At 40.0% G+C, this 16,633-nt stretch overlaps 1 protein-coding gene across 2 annotated transcripts in view; it reads right to left on the bottom strand.

Annotated features, from left to right (window-relative positions):
* Positions 1–420: 420 nt before the first annotated feature.
* Positions 421–16,633, bottom strand: part of TXNRD1 (thioredoxin reductase 1) — a 70,110-nt gene continuing 53,897 nt past the window's right edge. For both annotated transcript variants that reach the window (XM_019544771.1, XM_019544772.1), the window contains exons 12-17: positions 14,550–14,626; positions 12,593–12,749; positions 10,346–10,453; positions 8,821–8,916; positions 7,103–7,237; positions 421–1,036 (exon numbers count right to left, since the gene is read on the bottom strand). In XM_019544771.1, coding sequence (XP_019400316.1) covers positions 974–1,036; positions 7,103–7,237; positions 8,821–8,916; positions 10,346–10,453; positions 12,593–12,749; positions 14,550–14,626 — 636 coding nt within the window. In that variant the 3' untranslated portion in view covers positions 421–973. The remainder of the gene's footprint in view (positions 1,037–7,102; positions 7,238–8,820; positions 8,917–10,345; positions 10,454–12,592; positions 12,750–14,549; positions 14,627–16,633) is intronic.

The raw sequence follows: 16,633 nt of genomic DNA, 5'->3' as shown, positions 1-16,633 counted from the left end.
ATGAGAGGACTATCTGAAGTAGTGCAGTTAATTTGAAATTGGACACCTGTACATACACTTTATAGTGGTATGCTCATTCCAAAACAGAATTATTTCACTTCCAAAGTGGATTAATTATAGTGAGATAAGAGACAGGTCTTTTTTGGAATTTTTGTTTTTTAAAGAAAATCATAATTTCTGTGTGCATGCCTAATGAGTTTATATATTAAAGAATACCCTAAAAGGTATTCTGGCAAAAAGTTTGCCCATGTAGCAAGGCCTTGCAAAATATTTTCCTTTTTCAATGGCTAGAACAAGTTGCAACCATAGCCACAAGTAGGTGGCTGTAAAATAAAACAAAACAAAAAGAAGAGGATTTAACAACTGGGTTTTAGGATTTTTGGAAGCCAAACTAGATTTGCTATTCTGAAAAGTGCTGACTCTTTCTGCAAGGACATTTTCCTTGTCTGAATTAAATGTAAGATAAGTTCTCTCTCTACATACATGACTTAACTACATTACTGTCCTCAAATGGTATGTATGCTTAACAAGGAGTTGTCATAATGACAGTTTTATACTGAGCCATAAGATACCAGAGAATTTCAGGACTTGTGGTGATGCATTTGAATTAGGAAGCTCTTCATTTAGGAGAAGGAGGTTATTCTCAAACTGTGCTAGCAATTCTTCCATCACTGCCTACCAGAAATGCTGGCTTTAGGCTGTGACTTCATGGAAGCATCCTGTAAATGCCATGCCATGCAGCAGCTTGACATTAATTATTCCCATGTTTTGCCAATTGCCATCCAATCATCAAGCGACTAACAAACCTCAACATGCTTGTCTCATCCAGTTAAGGTAGTGCTTTGGTGAAGACATGCACATTGCTACCGAGGGTTGATGACAGTTTATCTTGAGGTGGTTTCTTCTGCACAAGCCAGCCACAGTGATGAAAGTTAGTCTCCGGCAACAGCAACAACAGTGGGGGTGTTTAACCTCAGCATCCAGATTGAATGATATTTCCACCAGAACGCTTTGTCACTGATAGGGTGGTGAATATCTAAAACGAAGGAAACAGGAATACTTTGAGTATATGTAAATGAATATCAGAGGGGGTAGAACTCAGACATGAAGAAAGCAGGCTAAATCCATTTCTTTTCTAAATCAAAGTACATGCAGAACCCATATATACCACTGTCTTCACAATTCTTCCTAGGACTTTTTTGGGGGAAAGGATAAATTAATAAGGAAATGTTGTGCGTCTTTCTATCATCTTAATTCAGTAAATTCATTCTCAATAATAATACACTCCAGTCTATACAATTATTGAGTATGTCGATTTCAGTTTGCTAGGAAACTGAAATCAACACAAGACAGCAGGTTCCTAAACAGAACATAAATCATTGCCATAAACCCTTCTCACATCACAATATATGTCACCAAAACAGGAATTTTTATAGGCTGAAATTCACCCCAGTAAGAAAGGAACTGCACAAAGCCCTCCATGTTATTTTAGGCTGTCAACAGTGCTGCTGGTTGTGGGGCAGTAAAGACTAATATGGCAACCAGATGTTTGACAACTGCAAGAGGACTGACTACGCTTGCACTGACATGAATCCAAAGGTTGGGAGCCTTGCTTAGGAAAAGGAAGCCTCGATTCCAACACGTGAGCTAAGATGCTGTGTTGCACCTGCAATATCCTGCAAGGAGGGACAGGATTGGCTTCAAACTACCCAGGCATCCGTGCAATTCTGGGCTGCTCCAAGTGCTAACACAATCCCTGGCATAACTCCAAACAGCCTTGGAGCCCACTTAACGGTATGACAACCTACTTGGGATACTTAGGGAATCTGGGGCAAGCTGGACAGGCTTCAGAAGTTGAAGCCTCATGTCAATGGGACAAGGATCTGGTGGGAAAATAGTCCATGTGGAGCTACTTACTGTGCCTCAACCCAGTGAACTTATGATTTTTTTCCTTAGAAACTTGCTTAGGGAAGTCATAGAATGGGCTTGTGGCTAGAGGTCACTGGACTGGAACTCCAGAAAGTATTTTTTATTCCCCTCTATCTTAGCCTTCCTATATAACCTCAGGAAAATTATTAACCTTTCTGTACCTCGGAGTCCAATCACTTGCTTCTGTGCATCTCTTCTCTCATCTCTAGACATTCTGGCTAGTTTCTCCAAAGAGCTTACAATTGCTTACCACCCATTTTTACCAGTGTTCAGCACAATAGGCCCCATAAACACTAGCATTATAAAAATGAAGGGACAGACTTCAGTGGGCTTTCAATCAGAGTGAGGTTGCCCCTCACATTTTAGAAGTAGGCTGTTTGTAACCTTTGTAACCATAATTTTGATTGAAAGAGCTCATACATTACCAGAATAAAATTAAAAATGCCTGAGTACAACTCTTTCAGTATAGTTTTCTTATATACAAGCTGCCTTAATACTACGATGCACTTTGTTTTCTCCAGATAACACCCTATGAAATTCTTTGTAGATATAACTTTTTTTTATTATTTTATGACAACCATAAAAATAAAAATACTAAAGATATTTTTATAAAATTAAAAAAATTGCAATTTCAGAAGAAAAAGAAACTACATAAAATCCAGCAAATTACCTGAGTTAATATGTGACATTTACTATACAGCAGGTAGCATTATTTTGCATATGTCTAATATAGGAAGGATTACAGAAAATCAAAACAGTTCCAAAATTGTATAAAAATAAACATGGTTCGCAGCTACAGTAATTAGCCACCATCAAAGTTATCTCTAAGGATAATAAACCAAGATTAGACTATCTGGCTATTTCAGCCATGCAAACGAAACCCAAGGACATACTCAGATGTGCAGGCACGTGCAGTTTCTGGTGCTGCAAACCTCTCTGAGGTGCCAAAAATTGCATGCCTGGCATGCTAAAACACACCCTACACTGCAAATTTGCAGCACTGGGGCAAAAATTGCTATTGGGAGATCCCAATAGCAAAAAACAACTGCTGGCCAGAGCATCTCTGCTTTAGTTGTCCTCCAGGTGGCTCCAGCATGGCAGGAGTTGGGAGGAGTAGGAAACAGTAGTTTCCCCGAAGCAAGGCAATTTGCCTCACACCAGGCCACACATATAGAGGTGTATACTGCAGCAATTTTATGCCACTACTACTTTTGCCGTAGCAAGCACACACACCTGCACCTGGGGATGTGCCCCAGTTGTCTGCAGTTAACAGGGATCTAAAAACCCTGAAGTTTGGTGAATAGAAAACTTTTTGTACACATTCCTAACATCTCTTTGGAGAAAAGCATCAATGAATAATACACATCTTCCTCTTTTATAAGCAGACCATCGTAGCATAGTCATAGCATAGCCACTGGCACGGCTGTTTGAGCACTCTTGACACTTAGGTCAGGTCCCAGAGGACTGGAAAAGGGCCAATGTGGTCCCTATTTTCAAGAACAGGAGGAAGGAAGGAAGGATCTGGATAACTATAGACCAGTTAGTCTCACCTCTATCCTCAGGAAAACCTTTGAAAAAAGGTTATTAAGGATCACAGTTGTGGGAAACTAGCGAGGAAAGCAGTGCTAGCTAAAGGGCATCCAGCAAGGATCCATAGCAGGCAGATCCTACCCGACTAACCTTGTTTTTTTTATGACCAGGTCACAAAATGCTTAGACGCAGGAATCGAGGTGGATGTCATCTACTTGGATTTTAAGAAGGTCTTCAATACGGTATCTCATTATATTCTCACAGATAAACTGAGAGACTGTGACGTAGATGATTACACAGTCATGTGGGTGACAAATTGGCTTAGGGGTTGCACCCAGAGAGTGGTGGTAGATGGGTTGGTATCAACCTGGAAAGTTGCGGGCAGTGGAGCCCCACAAGGCTTGGTCCTTGGACCGGTGCTGTTCAATGTCTTTATTACAAACATTATCTGTTTCCTTCTTTGTCTGAGCCTAATCTCTGTGTGCACCAGCCAGTTCTGGCTGCTGTGCAGTCTCTGCACAGCTTGTTGACTAAAACAAATCCAGTGGAATCTATTTGGGAATTACTGGAAACATAATTTTTTGATTGAGAGCTTGTTAGTTATTCAAGTGAAGAAAAGATTATAGATTAAGAAACTGAAAAGCTTATATTAATGAACCAGCTGAGCTATGCTGGCTTTAAGAAATTTAACTTTAGTCATATATCCTTGGTTTTAAATACTAACATTTTAAACAGCAAAACAGTCTTTCTAGGGGAAAAAACATCCCTCACCTCTACCCCTGCTTTTCTGAAGGTTCTGCCACTGAAATTCAAATGAAAAGTGTAGAGAAATGTCACATTTACTGCTGTCTATCAGTTTTACTTCACAGCAAAAGAGGAAAAGATTTACCATACACCATCTTACTATGTAGTAAAAATCACTTGAACTCAGGATTGAAAAACATATAGAAACTTTACTATGTAGGGAAGTTACTATATAGAATATTTTGCATGTCTGTTCCTGTGATCATTTTTATCCCGCTGTATCTGCTCAATGCAAAATGGCTCTTCTGCCACCTAGTAGCCAGGTATATCAGTTTGGGAGAGTTTGTCACTTGTATGTTCTGCACTACAAAGTACAAAATGGGGTAAATTGCTCTGTAGTAATTATGAAACATGTCCACATTTTAAATTGAACTTTACTCTTTAAGCAGAGCTATTGATCTCAACAGGTCCTTTTCACAGCAAATATTTTCGAGCCAAGCAAGAAAAAGCAAAATCTTGCTCTAATTTATAAAACGAACAAATTGCAACTCAATTCTTAGTCTTAATGAAGTTGTGCAATAGTGTACTTCTTATGGGGCTATTCAGGAAATGCAGCACATCAGTGTGGATATCAATATCTGGCCCTGTAAAAATGCAAGATTATTGCTTTGTGCAGGGATCCAATTTGCTTCTTTGTAGTTCGTTTATAAATATATAAAAACTGGTCTGATGTCACTCATCACTCTAATTTGTTTCAATATATTCAGGACCTACAACTGCCACACAATTTTTAAGCCATTTTTTTTTTCACCGCTGCACTTTGATTTTTGTTGCCTGCACAGAAGATGAGATGACGAAATAGGAACTCTTGAAGGCTGCCACTAAAAATCATAACAACTCTCTGGATCTTTTCATTTGTGTATTTCTCCTGAACCAATTCCATTTTCTTGCCCAAATAAACACGATTAACTGAAATTATGTCTCCAAATTATGTCTAATCATAATTCTATTCATTTTCAATTTTAGCAGCTCAGATGTCCAGAATAAATTACAAGTATCATTCTATCTTCACACTACATATGCTAATTCCCTATTTGAATTCACAGGTTTGCCAGCTCCCACTCAGACATCCACTCTAAAGGGCTTCTGATGAACTGAGAACTTGTTTCCCGTTCTGAGAACTTCTAAGAAGACCATTATAATATGCTATTACAGAGAAAAGGAAAGCCTTTTTCATGGGTGCTTTGAAAATGATTCAAACAGCCACCAATATATTACATTCACAAAGACTGTGCTATGCTGTTTACTTTGCAAACACAACACATACAAACACAGGTACACGGATTTTGCTATTTCTGCAGACTTCTAGTATTCAATGCTATAGCCTGTAGCTAAATTTTGCATATAAAAATACAGATTCAGCACAAAACCCACTGACTGGAATTCAAGAGTTAAGAAGGTCCAGAAGGGATCATAGACCAAGGTTCTCAGCTGATATAAACTGACATAACCAGCTGTATCCAATGGAACCTCAGAGTCCCCAGCTGAGGATATGGCTGCCTTTCTCTATAGAAAAGCCAATATTTCAGTTTAAATGAATTGCAAAACAAAAGTAAAAAAAAAATATTTTGCTTTTCTATGCGATTCTTTTTTATTTAATCAAAACGTTGAGTTAAATGGAATCTCTAGGGACAGATTTTAATAGGAAGGTCTTGATGTAGTTGTTCCTTCAGTAGAACACCAGTTTAAAGCCTGCTTTATAACTATCTGAAATTTTAGCCCTTGATAACCAACTGAGCAGAAGTAATATTTTAAGCTTCATATGCAAATTTATGAACAGAAATAGAGTTCTGTGCTCTCTGACAGAGGAGGCAGTTCAACATGGCAGACCACAGTTTATATAATATATAAATACACAGTTAAATAATGAAAAACATAAATCCCAGTCTTGGTATAAACTGGTTAAATTTAAACATCATCATTTTTGGGTCATCCAAAAGCAATTTCAATCCTCCAAATCAAAACACACACACATACATGAGCTTTGTCTGTGCATCTGGCCATAATGCTCTTGGAGCTCTATGATTGGTTGCCTTGGCAGTCAATCACAATACTTACTGAAACAACCAGAGTGCTCCGCACAGACAGAGACACAGACAGACGGCCAGATGCGAAGGTGGGGAGTGGAAGGTGGCTGTCATGGGGTCAGACATGGAGCGGAGGGGGGGCAGAACTCTTGAAACTCTCCAGCTTGGAGGTGGCAGCGGCATGGGGTAGTGGCACAGGGGGATGGAGGGAAAGGCAGGGACGGAATAGGACAGTGAAACGCCACCATGACGGCGAGTATAGAGTGGAGTGGCGAGGCCAGCACTGCTGGCCTCGTCCATCCCGTCCCCTCCCCCCCGGCCCTGCTCCTTGGAGGTGGCAGCAGCACGGGGTGGTGATGGAGGAGGATAGAAGAGTCCCGCCCCCCCCTCTCCTGGGAGGCAGCAGGGGCTATGATAATCCCTATATACAGGCTTAAAGCAACTTGAAAGCTGCCCACTTTATGGTGGTTGATGGTTTTGCCACTGCTGAGGATCACAAATGGGGATCTTCTAGAGTACAAAAAGACACGAAGGCTCTTACATCATTGTTTCTCTTCATATGTTAGCAGCAAGGAGGAGGAAGACACAGGAGCTTTTGTGCCTGCCCTAGTCTCGCACTGGATCTACCTTTTGCTGGCGGGAGGTAAATGCAATAATTTAGGACAAACCTTTGGGGGCTGAATGATCCAGTTTTAAGGTCATATATTACACTACAAAGTGGCTGTACTATATAAGCAACTCTAGCTTCGTATATAATTTTACTTCCAAATGCACACATTAGCTGTGAAAACTCACTGACACGGTATACGCACCTCTGCGCAGACTGGATGAATTCCTATTGTGCTGTCCAACTGCTCTTTTGTCAGTCCACACTTGATGGCAGCTGCAAACCCCTGGGTAACTTCTCCAGCATTTGGGCCAAGCACATGGAACCCAATAACTCTCTTCTACATAACAGAGAGAAGTAAATTCAAATAGCCTCATGCATTTATTCTTTTCAGATTATTTTGAAGATTTTTGGCACTGGTAAGACTATAAAACTCTTAAGTTAATATATAATTACACAAATATAGATATAAATATAAAATTGTCATTACCACTACAAAAGGAAAATTTTAAAAACAATTTTGGTATGTCTATGAAATAGAAAGAAATGACAAGAACTAGAGCATCAGCTCTCTACACAGTTTTGTGCAAACAGTCATCTGACAGTGCTAAGGACACAAGTATGATGACATTGTTGCATAAGTTGTGTCTGATTACTGAGTGTGACAGATTTTGCAAATCCATGAGAATTTACTGTTTTCTGAGGTATGTTTTCCCACTAACTTCAATTAGATTGTCTGAGAAAAAATAAGCATGTGTGCAGTACTGGGGAGCACAGCAAGCAGCACTGGGGCTATATTAGGTGGCCATACACTGCATATTTATTCTCATTTAAATGAAAAATAAATTTTAAAAACTTCCCATTTAGAAGCTGTTTATATTACAGTATGCATTACAATGCAAGAAAAGCTTATAAATAATTCTAATTAGCTTTTTGATTAGATTGATGTAATTGATGAATTAAATCATTACTGCTGAAAGGTGGCTTCAGGCAGACATTCACTGACAAGTAATACATTCTGTCTCAACAGTCAAAATCAGAACATTGGCTCATGGATGCGATGACAGATATAGAATAGGCAAGTTAGAAACTCTTCTCGGGGCGTAATATTTCTTATAAAACACACAGATAACATATCTGGCAATTGCTGAAGCAAATATAGTCACTAGCAAATTATCACTCATGTCAGTACACCAATGTTAAAGTGAAAAATATTTGGAAATGTTCTAGCATATCTCTTTACTGAAGCTTGGAGAGAATAATCTATACAGATCTATGGGGTTTTATTATTACTATCTTGCTCTGTGTTTTAATACTTCAGGACAGATCCTCAGCTAGTGTCAACTGGTAGGATGAAGTTACCCTGCCTTATACTGGCTGAAGATTCATCCCTGTTGTTACTCTATAGCAAATCTGTTGTGTATCCAGTCTATCTGCACTGCTAACTATAGAGTACAGCCTTTGTGATTACAGTTTAAGATTATGTTTCCTCATTAGTGAGCAGCAGGGCCATTAAGAACTTCTGGTAGATTTCCAGAATAAGGAATAGATAGAACCTTAACATTTAAAATCAAATACATTCCATTTTTTTAAATGCCATTAAGAGGAGTTTCAGGCATGAGAGAAATAGGTAACATATAACAAGTTTCATCTTGGATAATCTTTAGCCCTACTGATGTTTAGATTTATTATAAATGGTCAAGACAATCAACATGAACAAAAGTAATGGCAAAATCCAAACCCACTGACGTTAATGGGATTCTTTAGACAGCATTGGGGGGTGGTGAATAAAGTAAATGGTAACTATTTAAAAAGTCTGTCAACATTCAGGTCAGGTTAGTGACAAACTGAAATGATATGATGACGATAGCCCCTAAAACGGATTACACAGCTGCTTCTTGACCATGGGGAAAATACACTTACGTTATCTTGAATATTGCAAATTATCTTTGCATAGCATTTGTTGTTGTCTCTGCCTGGGACCGTCCATTCCAGTGGCCAGAAAAAACTATGGTATACCTGGGAACAAAATACAGATATTAAACACATTTTATAATTTACAACACAGAAGAAGGATGTTTCAAAAACCATCAGCACTGGCCTAACTCCACACTACTGAAATCAAAAGAGCAAAAGGGCTCAATGAAAGCAGTTATACTGAACCTTGGGTATTTTTAAAAATCTCCTATATATTTTAAAAACTAATATACCTGTGGTCCATGGACCCCTGGAGGTCTGCCAACTTTGTCTAAGGGGTCCGTCAAACATGACTACGATCAATTAAAAGTATGTGAATACCCACACTTACAATTCAAAGCGGTCTGCACCTCCATTCCAAATTTTTCAGAGGTCCGCAAATGAAAAAAGTTTGAAAAACACTGCTCTATATAAAGATCTTCTTACTCTATTTTTAAATTCAACAAGATTGCTTTGTTTTCTAAATGTTTTAGGCAGAAGGTAGGCAAGGAGGTATCAACATCTTAGTAGCCAAAGTACCACAGATGTGTTAAAGTGATTGCAATTCAGACTGGAATTTAGCTATGGTAGATTGAAATTCCTTTACAGGCTCCTTGGAGCAAAATTTCAGAACTCTAATGGAGGAAAAGCACAGGCATGTGCCACAGTCCTTTCCAGTCTGGCTGTGCAGCCAGCCTGTGGGCAGTTTTACCTGGAAGTTACAGCAACACCAAGTTGAGAATCACTGAGGTAAGCTGAATACAACAGTGCTGCTCAACTGGGGACGTCACTAAATTTTAAAAAGTTGTGGAAAGATGCCCTAACTCTGAAAAAGGTCGAGAACCACTGCCCTCCACAATCATTCCCCCAAACCAGGCTCCCACAGTGACTTCTGTGGTAAGTGCAAGGACATCATAACAATCATACTCACACCAAGATATTTTTCTTGCATTTTTCTATAGTGTGTTTTATAGAATAAATGTGTTGTCTAGATCCCATTCCTGCAAATGCTTATGCATACTTAATTTTACTCATGTGAAAATCCCAACAGATTTAATGGGATGATTCACACAAGAAAAAGCCACTAGCTGTGTGTTGTAAAATCAGGGCTTTGGTACAGGAAGGAACAATTATCACTGCAAAATTGCTGTCTGCGTATGAGGAACACGATAAAGAAACTGCTGTACTCAGGCAACTTTGACATCAAAGCCAACTTATTCATTTATGTTATGTTAGTTAAGTTTGAAGACAAAGTTTTATTGTTTTTTTAAAATAATATTTCATACCCAAGTCCTGTTTTCCAAGAAGAGAACCCACTTGAAGTCAGGTTTACCACAACTGCAAGCAAATGTTAATAACAAGTTTTTGGGTCCAACTAACAAAACAAAAAGCACCTAGAATCCTCTTCCTTCAAAATCAGAAAGGTGACCAGATATTATTTTAATTAACATAAATGTTCTTTTAAATTAAAAACTGGAATTAAAGATCTTACTTCAATATTATCCTCCCCAAATTTCTCCAAAGCTCTCTCCTCTGAAAATCCACAGGCTCCATATTCCATTGGAGTGAACACAGTAGTTGGAACATTCACATAGTCACACTGTGTAGGATAACAGAGAAAATGTAATTTTAACACCATCCATATCAATATTAAATCATGGCAGTGCTAACGTTTCAAATATCTGGAACATGGGAAGAAGACATGGGGAATTCATAACCCCAAAAGATGCACTTTTAGATAACCATAGTCTTGGGTCTTGTTTCCTTTTAGAGGGGTCAACTGGCAAAATTATAGGGTAAAGATGAAATTAATATGTATGACTTACAGAGAGAAGAGATAATTCAGTGCCCTGCTTTCAAATGTAACAGATTTGCATGACAAATTGGCTATAAATGATAGATTTCAAAATAAGAATTCCTACAAACCAAACGCTGCACAGTTCACACATCTAGAAATCATTCCCTCTTTCGCTAGCATAGTCTAAAATATGAAGTGTAAATAATGAATGAAAATATTCGTGAAACAGGCTTGGAACTGCCAAACAGATCAATGTGCCCGATCCTGCACCTCTGAAGCCAAGGAGAGTTTTGCCATAACTTCAGCTCTATCTTTGAAAAACTCCAGTTGCTGGCACAGATCATGTCCCTGTCCTCAAAGACAAGTATTCTCAACAGAATATATACACTATCTTTATATATTTGGAAATCTGCAACTTGCAAATAATACAATCAAGTCAAGAAGGCAATATGCATAAACTAAATAAAATCAAATGCAATTTTCTTTATCACACTACATAAATTGACAGATGCACCACAGACCCAGAGCTCTTCTCCCCGGCCTGTTTTCCTAAAAAGTTCTTACTCTCGCTTTAAAACAAGGTAAAAAACCTCTCTCATAAATTATATAGATAAGGAATTACTTTTAATGAATTTTCTTTATAGCTAGGAATCACCTAAAAGCCTCTTTTTCCCTGCCTATTCATGCACATTTTTATGCCTCAAAGTCACTCATTTTTAGCTTGGGGGAGGGGGGGAAAGGAGGGAAAGAGTAGTAAAAGTTAGGATGCTATCTAAATAACTAGTTTTCTGAAATCATTGACCAGGATGACTCTCGCTTTGGCAGTATAAAATTCTCAATTTACTAAAATGGAGCAATCTGGCACAAAATTTAAATTAAGACATATTCTGAGTATTAAAATAAAAAAAATTGGCTCCAGTTACTACTGATTTTTTAAGACTTGCTTGGCTGACGTAATGACATTATGCGCATTGGTTCAGACTTCTGCCAGCCTAAAATAAACAAATCAATCAAACACCAAAGCTGGGTAACAATTGAACCCGATATGAATATTCAAGTTTTCACAAGAAACGAAATCTTTGCACTCAGATTCTGTGGATATGAGGACCCTATTAGTACCCAGGCAGATGAACAGCACTCTGAAGAAACACTTTTTTTTCTTTTCATATAAAGGTTGTAAGGTGTGATTTAATATTGGGATACTTCTATTTTATGCCAACATAAATCCAAAATTCTACTGGGGTAAAAAGGAACAAACAATGCACATGTCTGCACTGTCTCATTATAGCATCAGGGAGTGCCATACTGAGACATGCTGTGCACCATACCCCCAGAAACAGAAGAAATGCATTGGGCACAAACCAACAAACTGTCCCTACAAGAAACACAGTGTGATTTAGCTCAGTACTGCCTTTTTCCATATTGGGGTGGTATAGACATGTCTTGTATGTCAAGTTAGATTTCTCAAATGTGCTAGTGGATCATTCTTTCATGAATATTTAGAGAACTCATAGTACTGTATTACAATGAATATACAAAAATGGGAAGTAAAAATATTAGTTCATATACTATTGAGAATTAACTGCACTGCAAAACCCTACTACAATCCCTTTATGGACAATAAATAGAACTATTAAATGTCTTATGAATTAGACTTAATGAATTTAAAGGAAATGACAATTATAGTGTAGACTGAAGCTAAAATTTAGTTAAATTAGTTCAGTTAATTTTATTATTATACTCTCAGAGAGAAAAAGATATTAATTTTGCCTGCACTATAGACAAAACAGATCAGCAGTAATATCTTTGTAAAGGGAAAATGGGAGGGATCAAAGCTAATGCTCAAAATCACACTATGAATTGTACATTAACATGTGGATTAATATATTGCATTTAAAATTTAGAACAATGATAGTTTTGTCAAGATAACCCACTGCTTACTTTTAAGGTTGCTCCAGCATAAAGCCTCTGAGTCAACAGTCTCCCTGCTTGGATTGCTACTGGTGTGAGTTCCAGCTTGTCCTCCAACACATCTCCAATGGCATAGATGTAAGGGACATTAGTCTGCTCCTCATCATTGGCAGGAATTTTTCCTGATCTGCAAATTGAATTAATATGAAACAAGCCATGCAATATATTCAGTGCAGCAGTCTGAAGAATAAAATAGCAATAGAATAAAATAGGGAAGCAGTGCCTTTTGGCTCCAAAAGGATGCCTATTGCATCTGCTTCAGACACTTTTGGGCAGCCACACAAAACAGTCTTAAAAGTCTGCCTAGAGCTCCACAAGGTAGCCCCTATTATTTAGCTGCTTCACTTCTCCAGCACAATAAACATGTAATGTATTTACCTGAATCCAAGATGAGGTTTTTTTCTGTATTCAGGAAGGGGAGCAAAGCCCCCCATCTTGGATTTGGGTACAAGGCAGAGGGAGGGGCAGGCTGCTAAAGCTTCAACTCCAGCCCCAACCTGGGTGGGAGGTTAGAGTTGCAGCCACAGCAGCCACCTGCTCCCTCCCACCCTGACTTGCCTGATCACCATCTACCCCCTGCTCTGCTGCTTGGTGTCCTGGAGCTGCTGCTATTCCTGCTGCACGACTGGACCGGGACCAGGGCTACCCTGTGTCTGTGCCCCTGATTGGAATGGGGCCAGACCCATGTCAGATGGTAAGATGGGATGGGCAGAGATTGCAGAGGAGGTGAGCAAGGGCGCAATGGCTGTGGGGTAACAGAGACTGTAGGGTGCAGGTGGCTGGGGATGAAGGCACCATAGGGTGGCAGGCATGGGGGGGGGGCAGAGATCAAGCTGCTGTCCCTCCCCATGACCCCCCACCAGCTGCCTGCCCCACTTCTGCTGCTGCTTTCCCCATGGTAGCACTGAAGGGGGGACAAATTAAGATGGCCCTCCAATAGTTAGATTTGATACATTAAAAATTATAACAAATTTATACCAAATTTATACGTATATACAAATTTATACGTTTCCATGTACAGAATCTAATTATTGGGGGGTATCTTAAATTCAGTCATGTTGGATTTGAGTAAATACAGTAGTTCCTCTCCTCAGGAGAGGGAGCTTTCACTGGACTGAGACTGTTGGAATTAATTGCCCCAGAAATAAAGACCATCACCAGTCTCTGCTGAGTGCAGGCAATGTACTCTTGACGTCATCTTTTCCAACATAAACATACAATAGAAGGTACAATTCGAAAAAGGAATAATCTAAAGATAAAATGTTACCAAAACAGAACACCAGACTGCATCCTACATTCTCCATCAAAGGAAAGAATGAGATAACCGGCCACACATCAGATGTTAGTCATTGTGTTTAATGGACTTCTGGAAAGTGTCTGGATAATATTTTGATATGGACAGGATAGGAAAGAACAGAAGAGAACAGATGCTTTTGCTGCTGGTATTTACCTATTAATGTTTTTAAAAGTATTGCCTTATTTGATGTGATGTTGGTGTATTCAGCAAAGAGCACTTATCTGCTATGCAGGCTCCTCAAAGTCTAAGCTCCCAGTCCATCAGGATTGCATGGTGAAGGCATGCTAGCTTCCACAGTTAACAGCACACAAGGGAGTGATATTGAGACCATCAAGTCCAGACATCTTTGGATCCATAACCTGAATGGCCAGGTACCAATTGATGGCTGAGCTGCCTGGAAGCAGACTCCAACCAGAGTCTGCAGCTGGGCTTGAATTTACATCTCTAGACCCACAACAAGACACTTTAACCACTCTCTCACCACACCCCAATAGAGTCTCTTCCTACAGCATAAATGAACTGGAAAGAAACATAAAAGGTCTACTCCAAAAAATAATTATTTTATATCCTAGAGATGAGGCTGAATCACATCAACACAATAATCAGAGCTGCAAAGAGATCTATCCTTACATTTTATTGATCTTCACTCCGACTTTGTCCAAACCAATTTTCCTTGTGCATGCATCCCTTCCCACTGCTAGCAACACCTGTAAAACATCAGTGCATGTTGTTGCTAATTTCCTAAAAACTTAGAAGGGCGTTTGCATGATTATTCATTTTAAATTATTCTTTATATTACATTAGCAGCTAAAGGTCCAGTCAGGATCAGAATAACATTGTGTTAAGCACTGTACTAACCAAATTAGGAAATGATGCCAGTTGACATTTCAAGATCAAGCTTAAATATCAATCTCCTTCCTCAGGAAAACATTCCAAATATGTTCTAAGTAAACTCTTGCAAGTCAGAACATCTTTCTTCTTCATATATTTCTGATACAATATTACTGCAGTGAGTTTTTATCAAAAGGAGAGCTTAGAATTGTTCTCTAAAGAAAGGATTTGTTAATGAAAAAGTTCAAGGGTCTTACTAAATAAAGTGTGTGAAACTATCCCCCTCCTCTGGGAACCAATTCATCAACTCTTTGAAGCCAAACTGGATGGTGGCATATGGATAAGAAATATTGTGGTGGTGGTGAATTAAGAGCCTTCTTAAGGAAAAGACTCCTCAGATTCTAAAGACCATGAGGCTCTCACTAATATAAAAAGGAGTATAATATGTTGTACAACACATTTGCTGTTGTTTTCAGGGTGACCATGTCCCATTTTTGCCAGGACAGTCCCATTTTAAACACCTGTCCCAGATAACCTTGTAACAGGGAGTCAAAGGTTCCTGTTACTTTAAAGAGGAAAGTGCAGCAGGCTAACCTTGCAGTGTAGGCAAGCAGCTGAACAAAAGCTAGTTGTGCTGCAATAAGCTTGCTGTATGGGGCAGATTTCTAGGTAGCCTGAGAGTAAAGGTTGCAAGCAGTTGGATTAAGCTGCAGCAGGGAAGGGCAGGCTGGCCATTAGGAAAAAGGGGAAACCCCTGTGTACGACTAAGGAGTCATGTAACCCAAGGGGCTGTGCTTCAGGGCATAGAAATCCAGTGCTTGAAGCAAGCAAGACAGGCAGTCTGGCCTTGCATACTGCAGGGCAAGGAGCTCCTGGGAGAGAGGGACTGCAGGTGATGGACAGGCAGGCACCCAAACCACCTAAGAGAACTGGGAGGAGAGAGCTCAAAGAAGTATGGCTTAGGGGGCAACACTGACCCAAAGTGTGGGAGACTTTTAGTTTGGAAGTGGGTGTTTATGTTGCATTTAAGTTCAATACCAAAGGACCAGTTTGTGGTTATAGAAGAGGATTGGAGGCCATGGACCAGAATGCCTTGGGCACTTGGGGTTTTGAGCCTTGCAAAGGAGGAAGAAGCAATAACCAGGGGACAGACCAAAGCTGTGAAGGCCACAGCCTGTGCCCAGAGAGCAGGAGGTAAGTGGCAGGCTGGAGCAGCAAGGGCCAAAACCTGAGCCTCAAGAGCAGGTGACAGGGGTCAGGCTGAAGCCTTGAGGGCCAGACCCCACACCTTGAGAGCAGGAGGTGGGGGCAGGCTGGAGCCATGATGGCCAGAGCCTGAGCCCTAAAAGCAGGTGGCACAGGGCAGACCGGAGCTGCAAGAGCCAGAGCCTGAGCCCCAACAGCAAGAGGCAGGGAGCAAGCTGGAGCCATGAGGGCCAGAGCTTGCACCCCAGGAGAGTCAAATTGGGACTGAGAAGCCAGGTCAGAACAAGTGGACTAAGCTTAGGAGTCTACAGCTAAAGCAACCAGTGAGCCAAAGCCAAGAAGGCTGAAGCCTGTAGACTGGTGTGTGGATCAAGAGTAACATGCATGAGGCATGGATATCACTATAGGGAAGGATGGAAGCCACAAATATAGCCCATAAGGCAACTGGTGCCCCAAAACACAGATAGGGCCAAGATGGCCACAGTTTAGTGTCCTAGAGGGAAGGCAGAAGCTGTCTGGGCATGGCTGGCTGAGGAACTGAGGTTTACTTTGGGACCCCGGGAGCAGTCTTACTATATGCTATAAGAAACATCAAGGTGTTACAGGCAAGGAACAAAAAGAGAGTGTACCCCAAGGAGCCAGATGAGGGCAGGAGTCACGTGGCCACTAAGGGGCAT

The sequence above is a fragment of the Crocodylus porosus genome, unplaced genomic scaffold, assembly GCF_001723895.1.
Source record: "Crocodylus porosus isolate Cpor-Errol unplaced genomic scaffold, CroPor_comp1, whole genome shotgun sequence".
In the NCBI taxonomy this organism is placed as follows: domain Eukaryota; kingdom Metazoa; phylum Chordata; order Crocodylia; family Crocodylidae; genus Crocodylus; species Crocodylus porosus.
Note: the sequence above shows the minus strand (reverse complement) of the source record. Positions and strands in the feature narration are given on the sequence as shown.